At 42.5% G+C, this 18,376-nt stretch overlaps 1 protein-coding gene across 3 annotated transcripts in view; it reads left to right on the top strand.

Moving 5' to 3' along the window:
* The window catches only part of TMEM255B (transmembrane protein 255B), a 120,420-nt gene that overhangs the window by 77,028 nt on the left and 25,016 nt on the right, over nt 1–18,376 (top strand). For all 3 annotated transcript variants that reach the window (XR_004644032.1, XM_034758109.1, XM_034758108.1), the window contains exons 5-6: nt 3,909–3,989; nt 14,211–14,296. Coding sequence is in view for 2 of the 3 variants with exons in the window: in XM_034758109.1 (XP_034614000.1) it covers nt 3,909–3,989; nt 14,211–14,296 (167 nt within the window). In the remaining variant the exon portion in view is untranslated. The remainder of the gene's footprint in view (nt 1–3,908; nt 3,990–14,210; nt 14,297–18,376) is intronic.

Genomic DNA, 18,376 nt, shown 5'->3' with positions numbered 1-18,376 from the left:
AATTTTTAAACACTTTTTAATGTCTCTGTGATTATATTCTGTGTGCTCTTAATCTTCAGGCAGACTGCATTGTATATGAGCAAGTTTATTAAAAAAAAAAAAAAAGTCAAATCATGGTACTTATTTATTCTACTTTTCAGCAGCCTTAATATACTGCACAATCAACCTTGATGACTGTATCCCTGATTTATTGATTTATTTGGATATCTGAATAAACTAAATGTTAATTAATCTTTAGTATCTTTGTGGGTCATTGATCTGTTAAATCTGAACCCTTCACCCACATAAAAATGTAGTCTGGCAACTAAATTTAGGCTAATGTACACACACATACATTGAGAGGCATTGATTGTGATCAGAAAATTTGCCCTCTATATTCAGATGACTTCATTTTCAAAAGTAGCTGCATGCAAAAATGTATGGGGTTACTATGCTGTTGCACCAAATGAATTAATTGTACTTACAGTGGCCACTACAAGTCAAAGGCCTGATCATTTTCTCCACACAACATTCCAGTAAAACAATGATTATTTTGAACAGTTTGGTTCATCACCCCTGTTCTGTTCCTCACCGGGACAGCCAAGCAGTGTGGACACATCAAGTGCCCCCTCAGTGGCCAAAGCAGTAAGGAGGAGATAAGCAAAGTTTGTTATTAAGTAGGAAGGAGACGTAAAGGGTAGGAACATCATGTGAGCTGGGAGAGTAGAGTCGAAGGCCTCTTCCTATGTTTGGTGGTGGAAAAGGGGGAATTCTCTCACTTCCTCTAAAAATATGTAAGATCAGCTGTGTTTGACAACATTAGCACTGAGTATCTCTTCTGACAGTGCAGGATATTAGCACAAAGAAAGGTTAGCTCCAGCCCTTCCATTGTCACATATGAAGCTTGCTTCTGCTGTGGACATAACGAATGGCAATTTTTAATTAAGTTACCGATGTCTATATTGGGAGCAAGCGTCATTTCTCTTGGTGTTGTGCTCCTTTTCAGCTCTGCTCACTACTCCTCTCTCCCTCTCCCTCCCCCCCAAGCAGTGAAAGAACTTACTGCTAAAACCTAATATTTTCCCAGAGTAGAAAAATAACATCCTTCCAGTTTTACAATTTCTAGAAATGACATGTTATTTCCACCACTCTGGTATTTCCTGTTCTTCCAAAGAATAGGAGTTATTGAAGCAATTCATTCTCTACTTGTGTGGTATAAACAAATATTATTGGATGCAACGTTAAGCTTCACCCAATCCTTAGGCAGTTGTCTTCAAGCTATTACTTTAGCTTGCCAGGGTAATCAGAAGGTCAAAGCAAGTAACATGATGAATGAGCTGTATTAATCTACCTGTCTCGTTCCTGCAGGACTCTGCATTTTCTCTGATTGCCTTGTTGGGTTTTACAGATTTATGCAGTTCATTATAAAATATTGAGAGCAGATCTTAACTAGCACAGCCCTAGCTTCAGCTGCCAGTTTACACCTGGTTTCAACAGGTTTTGAAACCAAAGCTGACACAGTAAAGGACAGGTGAGGGAGGGTTGAGTTTCTTCTAATGGGTTACTAGTCCTTTGCCTGTAAATTTGCAGGAAAAGAGGGTTTTGGTAGATAATGGTGTTCCCACCCCTTTCCTTGCCGTAGTCTCACTGACACTCTGTGATAGAGCTGTCTCAGAGCTCTTCAGTTGCTGGACTAGGCTTCAGCAAGATATTAAAAAACCTGCATGGCAAAATGGAATTTTTTGTGAGTGCCAGCTTCATTCAGATCCACTCCTCCCACACTCTGCTTTGCTTTGTGAAATACAACTGGTGAGAGAGATCTGTGCAGTCATTAAATCCCTCCCCTGCACACACACAATCCACAAAAGGGACTTCGGGATTATGACGCTCATTGTCACAATGCTTAGCTCTAGCTTTTAGGTGCCTAGAAAATTCACAGGAACAACTGTGATCCACAAAGCCTGAGTTTTGCATTGTGGCTCCCCATACAATGATTGGGGGGAGAGAGGAGCCTTAGAATGGGATCTGCAAAACAGCACTCTAGGCAGGAGCTGCCTAAACTATCCAATGAAAGATGTCAACAAGAGGGGTGTGTCCTGAACAGCGAACGCCCCTCTTGGAGTTCGGAACCTCAGTCCAGGCTGGAGGGAGGAACCTATCTCTGTTTGTGATTCCCGCTCCAGGGGAAGACAGGCATTCAGCTGCCTAAGTCATGTGCAGGGCCCAATCCAGTAGGTGTGCTCAAAGTCTGGCTAATACTACACAAACCAGGAAGGCCTCTCTGATCACCTTTAGCCTGGTGGTTAAGGTACTCATCTGGGATGTAGGAGATCCCTGGCTCAAGTTCCGCTTCTGCCTGATGAATAGAAGATGGGATTTGAACAGAAATCAGCCAGCTCACAGGTGAATGATCTAACCACTAGGCTATGGGATAGTCAGATGTGGGGCTTCCTCAATCTTTCCTGTTGAAGCTGTTCCACTGCAATTATATAATTGAATAATTAAATATTAATTGGGCCAGAGATAATGTTTGAATGACTCTATATCCCACTAGTTTGGGCACTCACCTGAGGGGTAACAGATCCCTGTTCAACTCCTTTCTCCTCCTCAGGTGGAGTGGGGGGGGCTTGAATTGGGGCTCTCCCACATCCCCACGAGTACCCTAACAATTGGGCTAAAGGTTATAAGGGAAGTCGTCGTTCTCTGAGTTATTTTGTGTGAGCTCACCAAGGGGCCCAGTCTGATAGGCAGCCTCTGAGCATACCTACTGAAGTGGGCCCCACGTGCTATTTAGGTGGCCAAACACCTATCTTCCCCAATTCGTGCACCGCTCTGGGTCAGAGGCAGGAGATGGGTGCCTGGACACCTCAAGGGAGAAAGCAGATTACATACTCAGAGGCAGAAATATAGGCACTAGGGAACTTTTATTGTAGGTACTGAGTGACTTGAGGCACCCACAGGGTTAGACGGCAGCTGAACAGGTGTTTTGTGGATTGCAGTGGTGCCTAAAAATGGGATTTAGGTGCCTAGTACTTTTGTGGATCCCACTCAGAGTCCTGAATTTAGCAGAGGCAAACATCAGTAGCCTTCAAGTGGTCATTTACTAACTGGCTGCTGCTTGAAGCATGCCCCTCCCTGCCAGCCAGTAGATACTCCCGTCAGACTTTCCCTTTGTGTTATCACTGAGTAGATTTTTGCATCAAGAAAATGAAGTAAATTTGAGTAGTGAATATATTTGAGAAAATCATAATCTTTTTGCAGCTATTCATGAACAGAAAAAGAGGCAAATATTGATTCATTATGAATTATGAGCTCAGCTCTAGATTTTCTCCTTCATTTCATTATTGTCTTTTCTTCAATTTATTTAGTTAGCTAGTTTACGAGAAGAGTTAGTGCCCTGGGGCCCTATTGTATGAAAAATTGAGTGGTATATTTAAAGATCCTATTTTATTTTCTGTGTTCTCTCTGTGGCAAAAAGACTCTTAAAATCTTTAAAAGTAAGGCATTATATTTTAAAATAAATTACCAAATACTTTTCTTTAATTCTAAGATTAATTGTATTAGATTTTATGCGTCGGGAAATAATGGCTGTACCATTCTCAGAAGAGTATGTTATTCATCTGACCTCTATGTGGAAGAAAGTAGTAGGGAGGAAAAAAAGGTATTAAATGATTGAGATGCTGGTCTGTCAAAGGAGGCCATTGGGTCAGAGAAAAATAAATTATCTGTGCACAGCCTAGAGGTAGAGAGGGCAAGGGAAATGTAACCCTTTGCAACTGATTTCTGAGCAGATACAGATTGGAAAGCAGACAGCACTGCAGTGCACTTAACTGGTCACCCAACATGTTCCTTTGGCAGTGGGGGATGGTATTATGACTGCACAGTTATTCCGGATTAAATACTTTCATGAATATTTTTTCTCCTTGCAGGACCCTAGACCTTTGTACACTAGAAGGTGTCAGTTTTATTCAAGTGGAATAGGATTCTTATACGATGCCTACCAGACAGAGGTAAACAAAATGATATCATAGCTCATTCATTTCCTTTGGGATGTTCTGAGGGGTTCATTAGAAGCCCAAATGTTCTTTTTTTCCCCCAATAGCACCCTCAATAATGTATTTCTCAGAAGTTTTTTGTGAGTTGACTATAATATTTACATCACGTATAGCCATTCTCATTCCATCTTTATTACATAATCCTCTGAGGAGGTTTTGCTGCCTGGACTATTGTAGTAAATATCTAAGTTAATAAATTTGCATTAGCCAGAAAACTTCAAATCTCCACTGTAATCATCTAATATAAGCCAAGAAGGTCCATATTCTGTATTTAGCTTCTCTTTATTATCTCAACCATATTAAAATGGCAGGAAGAATAACCGTATAGAATAGAATAGAATTGGTTGCCTCCTGAAAAATCTAGACTTAGTTTTTCCCCCCGCTATGTTCCTTAGTATTAATTCTATTATTCTGTGTTTTTCCCTCAAATGTGGGATTCCAGACTGGTGGTAGCAAGAAGGAAATAAAGCAGAGCCGAACTGAAAATAGACAAACAGTACTAGGGCTTACAGGAAACCAGATATCCGTAATCACAGTTCTTTCCACAGCTCTGAATGAGCTTATGGGAAATGTTACTGTTAATAATATTAGACAAGTCTTTTACAAGTGTAAATGAGTAATGCAGTTGGAACCAGAGCATTCTGTAGTTCAAGAAAATATATTAAAGGAATATTTTACTGATCTTCTTGCTGACCTACCTCAATAAGACATCGGACCTGTGTCAGCATCTTTTCCCATAGTTTTAATTCCCTCTTCTCCCCACAAAATAAAAAATACCAGGGATATGTCTACCAAGTAAACAGAACTGTTTCTCTGCTAAAGTGAAGTTGATTAAGCTTCCCTGTGGATTTTCTCAAGCAGACCTCTTGATTCTAAAAGGCATCAGAGATATTCGACTATGCCTAGAGCTCCTAGGAATATATACCTTTGAGCAGCTTTGAGATCTTTGCCCTCTTCTGGCAAAAAAAGTAATATGGGTTTATAGCATCTTTAGTTTAATGCCCTTGTAATAAATTCTTGTCTTGTTGTCCACTGACATGTTTTTCCAACTGAATTGATCTGGATTTCTGTAAACTAATCCAGAGATATTGATCCACAGCTGTCAAGTTTAGCTTTTGTGTTTTTTATTTTAACCAACTGGTTACCAGCTGGCATGACCCACATTCCATGCAAATTTCTCACCAAGAAGGTAGATTATTTGCTTCATGCAATTCTCCTGAGCACAAGTTTCCTTAGAAAAGCCATTGATAGCATGCAAGTGATACATAACTGGTGGACTTTGCTCATTTCATTTCCTTCCTTTGGCAGAAACAGTTGGAATTTGATTTTCTTGCAATTACTGTGAGGCGAGAACACCTCTTAAATTGGTGTTGAGGGCATGGAGAGGCACAACCAGGCAAAACATGAAAAAGATAATAATCTGGTCTCTGAAATGAAGGAATGGGACTTGACATGCAGAATAACCACAAGTGGCACATGATTTAGTGGCTGATTCTGTCCCCCTTGCTCACATTGAGTATTTATTTGTTTGGATTTATTCACTACTCTCATAAAAAGGAGTGCTTGTTCTTGGCACTCCAAGCACGTTTTAAAAATGCAGTTTTAAAATAGACAACTCCAGTAACCCTCTCATCCAATAATTAGTATATATCATAACTCAGAAGCTGAAAATATATTTAAGATCTTTACAATCTTCTTCTAATATACTTCCAAACTCTTTCAGACAGGGCAAATGTATGGGCCTTGCAGTATGCCTTGAATGTTGATAAACTAGGACAATTTCAAACAAATGAGTCCCAAAACCACAGGGTCATCACAGAGAATGGCCTTCCAGGTACCCCTCCTCTCTTGTACAAATGGGGCATCAACTCTGGAGTCCCTCCTGATCTCGAGTCTGGCAGCAGGGCATAAGGAGAGAGGTAGTCTTTAAGATACATAGGTCCCAGGCCAATACGAACATATGTGATAGGTTAAAACCAACCAGCAGCTTAAATTTTACCTAGTTGCCAATAGGTAGCCAGCACACATCCAAAAGCACTAGTGTCATGTGCTGCTAGGTAGATGCTCCTGTAACAAGCAAGTGGCTAAGTTCTGCACCAACTTTATTTTACAGATAGATTTAAGATGCTGCCACATGTCATGCAGTATAGTGGCACTCAATTAGATTGCTGTAGTCACTGAAACTAGTAGGTCTCCTCATAAAGTAAGTTACTATTCAGTGTGAGGAAGGGCAGCAGAATCAGGCCCTTGGTGATTTATGCCTTCAGTTCAGGAAAGCACTTATGCATGTACTGAAGTCCCATTGACTTGAAGTAAAAAGGACAGAGGTAAACAAAACACACCATAATTCAGTGGGCTTGTGACGGAGTAAGCTATATCTGTATCAAATTGTGAATTATGTATTGCAGCCTCCATCTTGGATTGTAACCTTCATTGTGACCTTCATTTCATAGTGTAACCCCCACTTTGGATTAGAGCATCCAGTTTGTATTACAGACTGAACACATGTATACCTTGCCCAGGGCAGGGTTATTGTGATATATATGAGACAGACACCTTACCCAGGAAAGGGGCTTGACACCTGGTTGAATGAGTGTGATAGTGAAATTAGCACAGAGCAATCAACCTTTGATTATCTGTCAACTACTAGACCATCTTCTTGGGACAATGGACTCTCTGCACATAAGCCAAGCTGCGGGAAGGGTCTAGAATTTCCCATCTGGAGTACATGGGCCAAATAGGGACAGAGACTGTATTCAAGGGTGGGCTTCTCTGATCAGGGAGACCGACCATCACCATGTGCCAGAAAACAAGGTTGGAAAGAGAGAAAAGGCAGGGGGGGGGACTCTGCCTTGCCTGAAACGCTGACCAGATCTCAGGCTCACAGAAGGAGTGAGAACCAGATCTCAGGACTTTCGTTATTTTGCAAAGAGTTGTAATTCTCTAGTGATTTCTTATGAGTAAAGTGGCTGTGGTTAAGAAATTCTTTTGCTAAGCCTGTATTCCATACTTGCCTGCCACATTTTTCCTGAAGGGGTTAAATGAGACCCTCAAAATGCCCACAGGAAGGTGGATCTCTGAGGGGGAATGTATAAGCAAATGTGGAGGCAGGGGGCGCAAGAGGGCTGAAGTGTTGGCTTCAGGGTCTAAGGCAGACAGGCTGTGGGACCCCACATCCCAAGGAAGGGGAGCAGCCAGGAATTCTGCCCCTGGGAGGGACCTAGAGGTGTGAACAGTGACCCAGCTCTTCCCAGGCTCAGGTGGCTTAGTAGCATGTGAGATCCAGTGGTTGTGTCCACACAAACCAGTCCTTGCAAAGGGGGACTAGGCCAGGTTGTGACAGGACTCATCGAGCAAACTCATTGACTTCAATGGGATGTAGGCTCATACTTAAAGTGAAGGATGTGCTTAAGTACTTTGCTGAGTCTGGGACCTATATCATGTTGAGATGTTCTCTCAGTTAGCTTGTATCCATTGTATGGTATCTTGGCCTATGCCAAGGGCACGCTGCTTTTCTTCTTCTTTTCTTCTACAGCCTCATCAGTTGTGGGCCCTGCACAAAGTCCATTGGTTTCAGTAGGAGTAAGGTATTACTTAATGTGAGCTAGGGTGGACAATCAGACCCTAAACCATGTGCCATTTGTGTTTGTTCTGCATATCAAGTTCTATGTCTGCATTTCAGTGACCAGACTGTTACCTTTTTCAAGTTTTGGCTGTTGTGCCTTGACCTCCTCTTAGCACCAATTGAAGGTAGCCGGCCAGCCAGTCAGGCAGCGGCATAGACAGCTGCAGCGGCACAGGAGCCAGCAAACAGAACTGTAAACAGGGGAGTTTCAATGGGAGTTTGCAAGGGGAGTTTGCGGGGGAGACTAAGAGAGCTAGGCAGAGGAATAGACAGGCTAGTGAAGGGAGGAGGTGCTGTTCTGCCGGTGTTTTGGTGCCTGTTGGGGGTTTGTTTTGCTGTGGGTGTTGGTGGTTTGGTTTGTGTTTCCCGGACTAATAGATTTTAGGTGGGAAGGCCATGACCGATACAGAGGCAGCAGTGGAAGACACAATGAAGATGACTGGATGTGGAAGCTGCGGCATGTACATGATCCTGGAGGGGGTATCTGAAAAGAGTTTAGTTTTCATGAAGTGTCGCCTGATAGAGCTGATGGAAGAAAAGATCCGAGGATTGGAGATGCAGGTGGAAACTCTGGTGGAGTTTAGAAGGGGGTTCGAGCAGATGATGGAGCAAAGACATGAGGAGACTGAAGGAAAAAGCTCAGACTTGCAGATGGAAGCAGGACCAAAGAACTCTGAGGGGAGATTGCTGGGTGAGGAAAGTGGACAGTGGAAGCATGTGACTAAGAGAACGAGGCAGAGGAAAAGATGGAGAAGTGAAGGAGAAATAGAGCTCAGGAACAGGTTTGCGGAGTTGGAAAATGAAGAAGGGGCACAGCAGGTGGTCGCTGAAGGTGAGAGGGCAAGGAAGAAGAGAAGAGCAGCTAGTCCTATAGGAAGAGGGGAAGAGTCAATGGAGATAACAACACCAAATATGAGCCCCAGGAGGATACAGGATGGATTGCGGAGAATTACAAGGGACAATAGAAATCGAGAGGACTTGCAGTCAGAGGGAGCAGGGGATAGACCAGAGAATCACACCATCACCAGGAAAAGGCAGGTCTAAGTGATTGGGGACTCCTTACTGAGAAGAATAGACAGGCCTGTAACTAGAGCTGATCCAGAGAACAGAAGGGTGTGCTGTCTGCCGGGTGCTAAGATACGGGATGTGGACCTGAGGCTGAAAAGGATCCTAACAGGAGCGAGAAAGAATCCGCTGATTGTCCTTCATGTGGGAACAAATGATATGGCTCGATTCTTGCTGGACCGTATCAAGGGAGACTATGCCAGGCTGGGGAAGATGCTTAAGGAAATCGAGGCTCAGGTGATCTTCAGTGGGATTCTGCCTGTTCCTAGAGAAGGGCAACAAAGGTGTGACAAGATTATGGCGATCAACAGATGGCTTAGGCAGCGGTGCTATAAGGAGGGCTTTGGGATGTATGGCCACTGGGAAGCATTCATGGACAGAGGACTGTTCTCTCAGGATGGACTTCACCTGAGTAAGGAGGGAAATAGACTTCTAGGATGGAAGCTGGCAAAACTGATTAAAAGAGCTTTAAACTAGGAATTTGGGGGAGATGGTTGGGAGATGTCCAGGTAATCTCCACGCCGGAATTTAACATTGAGAAGGAAGAAAACAAAGTAAGAAAGGATACAGCCGTGGGTATGAGAATGGATGCAAGGAGGAAGGGTTGTGAAGATACCAGTCTAATAGGTGATACTGGCAGTAGAATGTCTGTGCCTAATCGGGTAAAGAATATGAGTGAAGCCAAATGGCAAAAATTAAGATGTTTGTGCACTAAAGCCTAGGTAACAAAATGGAGGAACTAGAGCTACTGGTGCAGGAAGTGAAACCAGATATTATAGGGATAACAGAAACATGGTGGAATAGTAGTCATGACTGGAGTACAAGTATTGAAGGCTATGTGCTGTTTAGGAAAGACAGAAATAAAGACAAAGGTGGTGGAGTAACATTGTATATCAATGATGAGGTAGACTGTAAAGAAATAAGAAGTGATGGAATGGATAAGATGGAGTCTGTCTGGGCAAAAATCACATTGGGAAAGAAAGCTACTAGAGCCTCCCCTGGGATAGTGCTTGGGTGTGCTACAGACCGCCGGGATCCGATTTGGATATGGATAGAGACCTCTTTAATGTTTTTAATGAAGTAAACACTAATGGGAATTGTGTGATCATGGGAGACTTTAACTTCCCAGATATAGACTGGAGGACAAGTGCTAGTAATAATAATAGGGCTCAGATTTTCCTGGATGCGATAGCTGATGGATTCCTTCACCAAGTAGTTGAAAAACCAACAAGAGGGGATGCCATTTTAGATTTGGTTTTGGTGAGTAGTGAGGACCTGATAGAAGAAATGGTTGTAGGGGACAACCTTGGTTCGAGCGATCATGAGCTAATCCAGTTCAGACTAAATGGAAGGATAAACAAAAATAGATCTGGGACTAGGGTTTTTTATTTTAAAAGGGCTAACTTTAAAGAACTAAGGAAATTAGTTAGGGAAGTGGATTGGACTGAAGAACTTGTGGATCTAAAGGTGGACGAGGCCTGGAATTACTTCAAGTCAAAGTTGCAGAAACTATCAGAAGCCTGCATCCCAAGAAACGGGAAAAAATTCATAGGCAGGAGTTGTAGACCAAGCTGGATGAGCAAGCATCTCAGAGAGGTGATTAAGAAAAAGCAGAAAACCTACAAGGAGTGGAAAATGGGAGGGATTAGCAAGGAAAGCTACCTTATTGAGGTCAGAACATGTAGGGATAAAGTGAGAAAGGCCAAAAGCCATGTAGAGTTGGACCTTGCAAAGGGAATTAAAACCAATAGTAAAGGTTCTATAGCCATATAAATAAGAAGAAAACAAAGAAAGAAGTGGGATTGCTAAACACTGAGGATGGAGTGGAGGTTAAGGATAATCTAGGCATGGCCCAATATTTAAACAAATACTTTGCCTCAGACTTTAATGAGGCTAATGAGGAGCTTAGGGATAATAGTAGGAAGACAAATGGGAGTGAGGATATGGAGATAGATATTACCACATCCGAGGTAGAAGCCAAACTCAAACAGCTTAATGGGACTAAATCGCGGGGCCCAGATAATCTTCATCCAAGAATATTAAAGGAACTGGCACATGAAACTGCAAGCCCATTAGCAAGAATTTTTAATGAATCAGTAAACTCAGGGGTTGTACCGTACGACTGGAGAATTGCTAACATGGTTCCTATTTTTAAGAAAGGAAAAAAAAAGTGATCCGAGTAACTATAGGCCTGTCAGTTTGACATCTGTAGTATGCAACGTCTTGGAAAAAAATTTGAAGGAGAAAGTAGTTAAGGACATTGAGGTCAATGGTAATTGGGACAAAATACAACATGGTTTTACAAAAGGTAGATCGTGCCAAACCAACCTGATCTCCTTCTTTGAGAAGGTAACAGATTTTTTTATACAAAAGAAACACAGTGGATCTAATTTACCTCTATTTCAGTAAGGCATTTGATACAGTTCCACATGGGGAATTATTAGCTAAATTGGAAAAGATGGGGATCAATATGAAAATTGAAAGGTAGATAAGGAATTGGTTAAAGGGGAGACTACAACAGGTCATACTGAAAGGTGAACTGTCAGGCTGGAAGGAGGTTACTAGTGGAGTTCCTCAGGGATCAGTTTTGAGACCAATCTTATTTAATCTTTTTATTACTGACCTTGGCACAAAAAGTGGGAATGTGCTAATAAAGTTTGCGGATAACACAAAGCTGGGAGGTATTGCTAATACAGAGAAGACCAGGATATCATACAGGAAGATATGGATGATCTTGTAAACTGAAGTAATAGTAATAGGATGAAATTTAATAGTGAAAAGTGCAAGGTCATGCATTTAGGGATTAATAACAAGAATTTTGGTTATAAATTGGGGACACATCAATTGGAAGTAACAGAGGAGGAGAAGGACCTCGGAGTATTGGTTGATCACAGGATGACTATGAGCCGCCAATGAGATATGGGCGTTAAAAAAGCTAATGCGGTCTTGGGATGCATCAGGCGAGGTATTTCCAGTAAAGATAAGAAGGTGTTACTACCGTTATACAAGGCACTGGTGAGACCTCATCTGGAATACTGTGTGCAGTTCTGGTTTCCCATGTTTAAGTAGGATGAATTCAAACTGGAACAGTTACAGAGAAAAGCTACTATGATGATCCGAGGAATGGAAAACCTGTCTTATGAAAGGAGACTCAAAGAGCTTGGCTTGTTTAGCCTAACCAAAAGAAGGCTGAGGGGAGATATGATTGCTCTTTATAAATATATCAGAGGGATAAATATCAGGGAGGGAGAGGAATTATTTAAGCTTAGTACCAATGTGGACACAAGAACAAATGGATATAAACTGGACATTTGAAAGTTTAGACTTGAAATTAAACGAAGGTTTCTAACCATTAGAGGAGTGAAGTTCTGGAACAGCATTTCAAGGGGAAGTAGTGGGGGCAAAAGACATATCTGGCTTCAAGACTAAGCTTGATAAGTTTATGAAGGGGATGGTATGATGCGATAGCCTAATTTTGGCAATTAATTGATCTTTGATTATTAGCAGGTAAATATGCCCAATGGTCTGTAACGGGATGTTAGATGGGGTGGGATCTGAGTTACTACAGAGAATTCTTTCCTGGGTGCTGGGTGGTGAGTCTTGCCCACATGCTCAGGGTTTAACTGATCGCCATATTTGGGGTCGGGAAGGAATTTTCCTCCAGGGCAGATTGGCCAGAGGCCCTGGAGGTGTTTTGCCTTCCTCTGCAGCGTGGGGCACGGGTCACTTGCTGGAGGATTCGCTGCACCTTGAGGTCTTTATTTAAACCACGATTTGAGGACTTAAATAGCTCAGACATAGGTTAGGGGTTTGCTACAGGAGTGGGTGGGTGAGATTCTGTGGCCTGCATTGTGCAGGAGGTCAGACTAGATGATCATAATGGTCCCTTCTGACCTTAAAGTCTATGAGATATTCTTGCATTTACTGTGAGGTGAAAACATCAAATTCTATCTGTTTCTGTCACTGACTTCCTTTGTTAACTCCTTAGTCTTTGTGTGGCCCCCCGGTCTTCTCTGTTGTTTTTTTTCTTTGAGCTGTTCACGTCTTCCAGAGTCACCATATTCTCTCTTGGAATAATACATTATTGGATGGGCATGGGTGACAGATGTCATCTGATAAGTGCTTTTCAAAGGCAGCAATTTATTCCTAAGCCTGTTGCTACCATCTCTTTCATGAGGAGAAAGGCTCCATTCACTAGTAAATGCTCTTTTCATAGTACAAACAGAACCTTTCTGAATGGTCACAGCATACTTAAGAAAAAAGGTAACAATATTGTATTTTCCATACCATTAGCAGTTCCAATATTTTGAAACTCTATTAATAAAGTTAAAGACCTCAAAAAGAAACTTGCCTATAAAATATTACAATTAGCCTGCTATGTCAAATAGAAATGATGTATGCATATTACATTGTAAGGGTCATTAAAATGATCTCTTGTCTGAATAGAGTGTGACTTGCATATGTCTGCATTTATATGTCTGTTCTCTAGAGTCCATAGTCTCACAAAGCAACCTTTTCATTTCTGTATTCCAGAGCTTGCTGGAAATGGTACTCATTTGCTTAATTGCTTAGACTTTTTTCCTATTATATTTTGTTTTTTGTTCTACATTTTTTTATTCTGGTGTAATAAAAGCTGAAGGGAGAAGGAGTGAGACCTTCAGGAGCAGGGCCGGCTCCAGGCACCAGCAAACGAAGCAGGTGCTTGGGGTGGCCAATGGAAAGGGGAGGCACGTCCAGGTCTTCGGCGGTAATTCGGCAGCAGGTCCCTCAGTCCCTCTCGGAGCGAAGGACCTGCTGCCGAATTGCCGCTGAAGAATGAAGCGGCGTGGTAGAGATGCCGCCTAAATGCTTTATCTTTTCTTTTTTTTCCCATCGCTGTTTGGGGTGGCAAAAAAGCTGGAGTCGGCCCTGTTCAGGAGATGCAGGAGGTTCTAACAGGTAGACAGAAAGACTTAATATAATTCACTAGAGAATATTATTATTCACATCTCTGGCTGCAGAAAGGGGCCTTAGGATAAATGAGAATCAGGCCCATGATATCATGTTTAGATTATAAAAAAAGGTGAAGAGATTTGATCCAACCAGTTCATGACAGCAAAGCCTTATAACATCTGAGGGGAAATATTTTCGGTATTTTTATGGTGCTTTAAACAAAAAATGCAAGAACCTTTTCTGGGGTTGTATGTATTGTGTTTGAATGCTGAAGACACTATGGCAGGAGGTGGTTTGTACAGTTACTCTCCAGTTTCCAATCCAAAAGGAATGTTTGGATACCTGTCAGTTATTGTATAATGCTGTAGTGTCACTGTGGCCTCTTTGCCTGCTTCCTCTCCTTTGGGTGAAAGATCATTTTTGTACCAGTGCAAGCACCTGAGAGTAAACCAAATGTGTTGCTTCTATGCGGTCAGTGGGATGACTTGTAAAATGGTGGCCAGGCTGTAGCCACAGTACTTAGACTATAGAATGATCCCGTCTCTTATTCCCAGGTAACGTGTTACACCTTAAGCAGCAAGTGCCAGCTGAGAGTAAAGAGCAATACATGCTATTGCTGTGACCTGTACAATTGTGAAAAGTAAGTACATGCTCTATCAGAATGTGTATGTTTATTTGTACAGTATGTGTATTCTAGAGTACAGACCCTTTGCATTTAGGCCAGTATCCTGGGAATTAGCACACAGCTGGCTAGCAGGCTGTGCACTGGTGATAACCCTGTGAGAAGGCACATGAATACTCCCCGCCCCAAACTGCAGAGCCAGTGCATGGCCAAAAAGCTGCAATAGCACCCACATTGCCTGCAGCACCCTTCACATAATACAAATAGCCCCCCTGCATTCAGCCACACAGTAGGTCCCTATGGTGAGGTCTGTACTGCACAGGAGTGTGCATTCCCCTGATCCTGTTCTCCCTTCCCCATGGACATGTAGGATAAACTATCTCTGGGGCCCTGGTCACAGTGGAAAAGGGGACATGGTTTGCCCCTCAGTGCTCTTATTATTTCAGTGGGTTTTCTTTAAAAATTGTCCGTAGGATTTTGTTATGTGGCCACCAAAATAAATAAATAAATAAAGCACAACCTTGTAAAGACTCTTTGGTGAGCTAGTATTACAATTTTCAAAATGGATTTCATGTGATCATTTGTTCACTGATCTCTGGGAAGCAAAATTAATGGAAATATCATTTCCATGTCAAAACTGTACATCATAGACAGGGCCTTGGCGTTTTCACAAGCATTTATGTGCTCAAGGGATTTTATTCAATGGCCATGAGGATAGGTACGGTATAAAGGAGAATGTTGATCATATTTCCAAAAGATTTCCATTTTAAGTCAATCTTACCAAAACACAGGCTGAGAAGATATAACCGTGGAAGTGCATGAATATGCTAGTCAAGTAACAGTAGGTGACTACATCAGCCCTTGGAGAGAGGCTAGCCCAAGATGGGCTCAGAGTGGTGGTGCAGCAGGCTGATGTGGCCTCCCCTAGCTGGCAAATAACACTATTGCCAAACAAAATAAACCCATGAGATTTATTTCCAGCCTGAAATCCCTTCCCAGTGCCTTCCTTATTGCACACATGTACGTCAGTACCATTGCAAGCAGCATCGTGTTGTGTAAAGAGCAGGAAACTCTCAGGAAAATCTCCTGGGGTGGGGCTGGTAGGGAAGGGGGAGATGCTGGCTCTTGTGCTTTTTGTGTACCAGCTGGAAAGTGCTATTTCACATTTTAGTGTCACACACCCTATATTGACCTCCTGAACCCCCCCCCCCCCAAGTTCACATCAGAGCTCTCATTTTTTGTTTTTACCCATGCCTGCAACCCTGAATGACCCAGCCCTCCTCAAACCTAGGTTGCCACATACGGGAATTCCAAAAGTCATACAAGTTTGGGAGAAGGTTTTCAGTGAAACTGGCAGAGAAACGGACAAATGTTTTGCTTTTGCAAACTCCCCCCCCCCCCCCCAAAAAAAACAACAACAATAATAACACATTTTGTTAAGCTTTACTTCCCTGAAGGATTAAAGTGAAGTTGGGACTAGAGGGAGATAAGAGTTTCCCCAGAATGCTAGAGCAGTGGATGAGTTTCTGGGGTTCAGATTTATAGAACCAATTTGACAATGTCAAAGTCTGGATGAATGCTTTTCTTTCCTTGCCTATGAGATGCTAAATCGAACTGCCATGGTATGTCTGCTACTGATCAGGTTAGTGCCATCTGTCCTTTTGTAATTTTAGTGAAAGCAATTTATTCACTCATCCTAGTGTGTGTATGTTTTATTTAACCTCACTCTTAAGGTTTTCAGGAAGCGGTTTGGCCTGGTTAAAGAGGTGAGAAATAAGAGGGTAACAATAGAGGTGCACAAAATAATGCATGGCATAGCAAAGGTAAATTAGACTGTCCTATTCACTCTTTTTATAGTATAAGAACAAAGGGAAATCCACCTGAATTCAAAGGTGATATATTGAAACTGGGAATATTTTCTTAACAAGACGTAATTAATGGTGAATCTCACTGCTGCAAGGTAACATTGACTCCAAGAGGTTAGCAGAATACAACACAGAATTGATCCTTACATGGATAAATAGAACATCCACAGTTATGGGATAGAGTGAAAAATATAAGGGATTGAAAGTTAACCCTTTTGCTTCTGGGCATGAACCGCTAACTGATAGAGGCTTGGAAGAAACTCCCCTGTAGGCAGCCCATGGAGCCTGTACATTATGGACCTTCTTGCACCTCCCTGTGAAGCACCTAGTACTGGTCATCACCCAAGACAGGAGATGATTTTATTATCTATTTATATTGTGATATTGGAGAGACCCCAACCAAGATCAAGGCCCCACTGGGCTAATCAATGAACAAACAGACTGAGAGACCATCTCTGCCCTAAAGGCTTTAGCTGTTTTGTCTGTGCAGAATGTACAGGGTGCAAGGGAAAACAGGCACAGAGAGGTGAAGAGCTAGATTCATAAAGGTGCTTAGGCACTTGCGTTCAACATTTAGGCATCATGGATGTTCTCAAAGCCATGGCTCAGCTTGCCATCTCATCCTAAAGTCCCCAAAGCACCTACATTTCTGCCAGCAGGCATGTGCAAAGCCATCCCTGTGGGCTAGGGCTTTGCACAAAAGCCAGTCTGTGGGGGTGCAGAGGGGTGTGTGTCCCAGAATGCCCAGTAAGCTGGTGGTTCAGAAACTCACCTGGGAGGTGGAAGATCTCAGGTCGAATCCTTGCTCTCAAGCAGGTGCTTGAACACAGGTCTGTCACCGCACAGATGAGTGCTCTGACCGCTGGGGTGCTGGATATTCTGGGGCGGGTCTCTCAGTCTCTCCTGTTGGAGCTGTTCTACTTCATAGAATCAATTAAATATTTAGATTTATCAATAACAATTAAGGATGCCATTAGGCAGCAGAGCACCTAAGTACCTTTGTGAATGTGACCAGTGCTAAGGGGACCATTGGCTTTATCTGCTATGGTGATGGATGTCTACGATGGGATGTAGCTGACCACAGCAACAGGTGGTGTGCTGCCGCAACTATGCACTGCAGCAACAGGTTTGATATTTATATAAATACTCAGAGCTGGCTTGGCTCTGCACAGGAGCACTTTAGGTTTCTCCATGCCTTCCCTTTCTCCTTAGCATTTTCCCTACCCAGCATCCCCAGTTGCACTCCATGAGCCTCACTGGAACTCAGAGCAAAAATTTCACAGGACACTCTTCTCTGCCTTTCATCAAAATGTCCCCATGGTGAAGGGAAGGGCTTCGGAGGTAGCACGCATATCCCTAGAGCAAGCAGGCAGAAACTCTCTCCAGCTGAGATAGCTGGTATGGAAGTGGGTGGGTGGGAAAGTGTTACTACTCGGCAGTTGTGTTTGCCTTGTGTTTGCAAATAGAATAGCAGGGTGTTTCAAAACATGGGATTTGGTTTCTCCAAATACCACACAGTGCACAGACTCTGCAGCAAACAAAGCTTGGGTTCATAATTTGCCTGGTTTGTAATAGTAGTTGCTATGTATGAATGTAAAATATTATTTCTAGATAGCACAATCTGCAATTTGAAGAAACATCTTTTTGATATCCATTAGGTCCTGAATTGTGTTGCCTCTGTCAGTTTGAAACCACAGACACTATGCAAATATAGCCAGTTAGTAAAATCTCCCTTCCCTGTTCTTGGATTCACTTCTTAAGCAACATGCACATTCGACAAGGATCTTCGAAGCAATGCTTACAGGTGAACTAAGGAGGAAGCTGTGGTAGGCATGTTTTAGCTGGTAGCTGCTCTCAAACACATTACTAAGAGTGCTTGCAAATTAGAAATGTAGCATCATCTATTAGTGCCATAGCTATACTAGAAAATTGTACCAAAAAATCCCCTCATGTGCTAATGCTTGTCAGCTGAATGAGGGGTAGCACTGGGGGCTCCCCTAGCATGGCCATTGGTAGCTTTATTTTTTGTTAAACCAGTTTAATTTGACATAGTGATTAAAAAAACAGGTCATGCTGCAGAGAATCTATACCAGAGCTCCCTGGGGGTTAGCTGAGCAATGTTGGCTCCTGTGGGAATGTTTGTGTACGATTTCCTCATTCAGACAGGGCTGGGCTACTTGCTCTTGCTTCAGCTATTTTGCCTGAGAAAAAATTAAACATTTTAGGATTTAGT

Source organism: Trachemys scripta, chromosome 1 (genome assembly GCF_013100865.1).
Source record: "Trachemys scripta elegans isolate TJP31775 chromosome 1, CAS_Tse_1.0, whole genome shotgun sequence".
Taxonomy (NCBI): Eukaryota; Metazoa; Chordata; order Testudines; family Emydidae; genus Trachemys; species Trachemys scripta.
The sequence above is the reverse complement of the archived record's forward strand: the minus strand, read 5'-3'. Positions and strand labels throughout refer to the sequence as shown.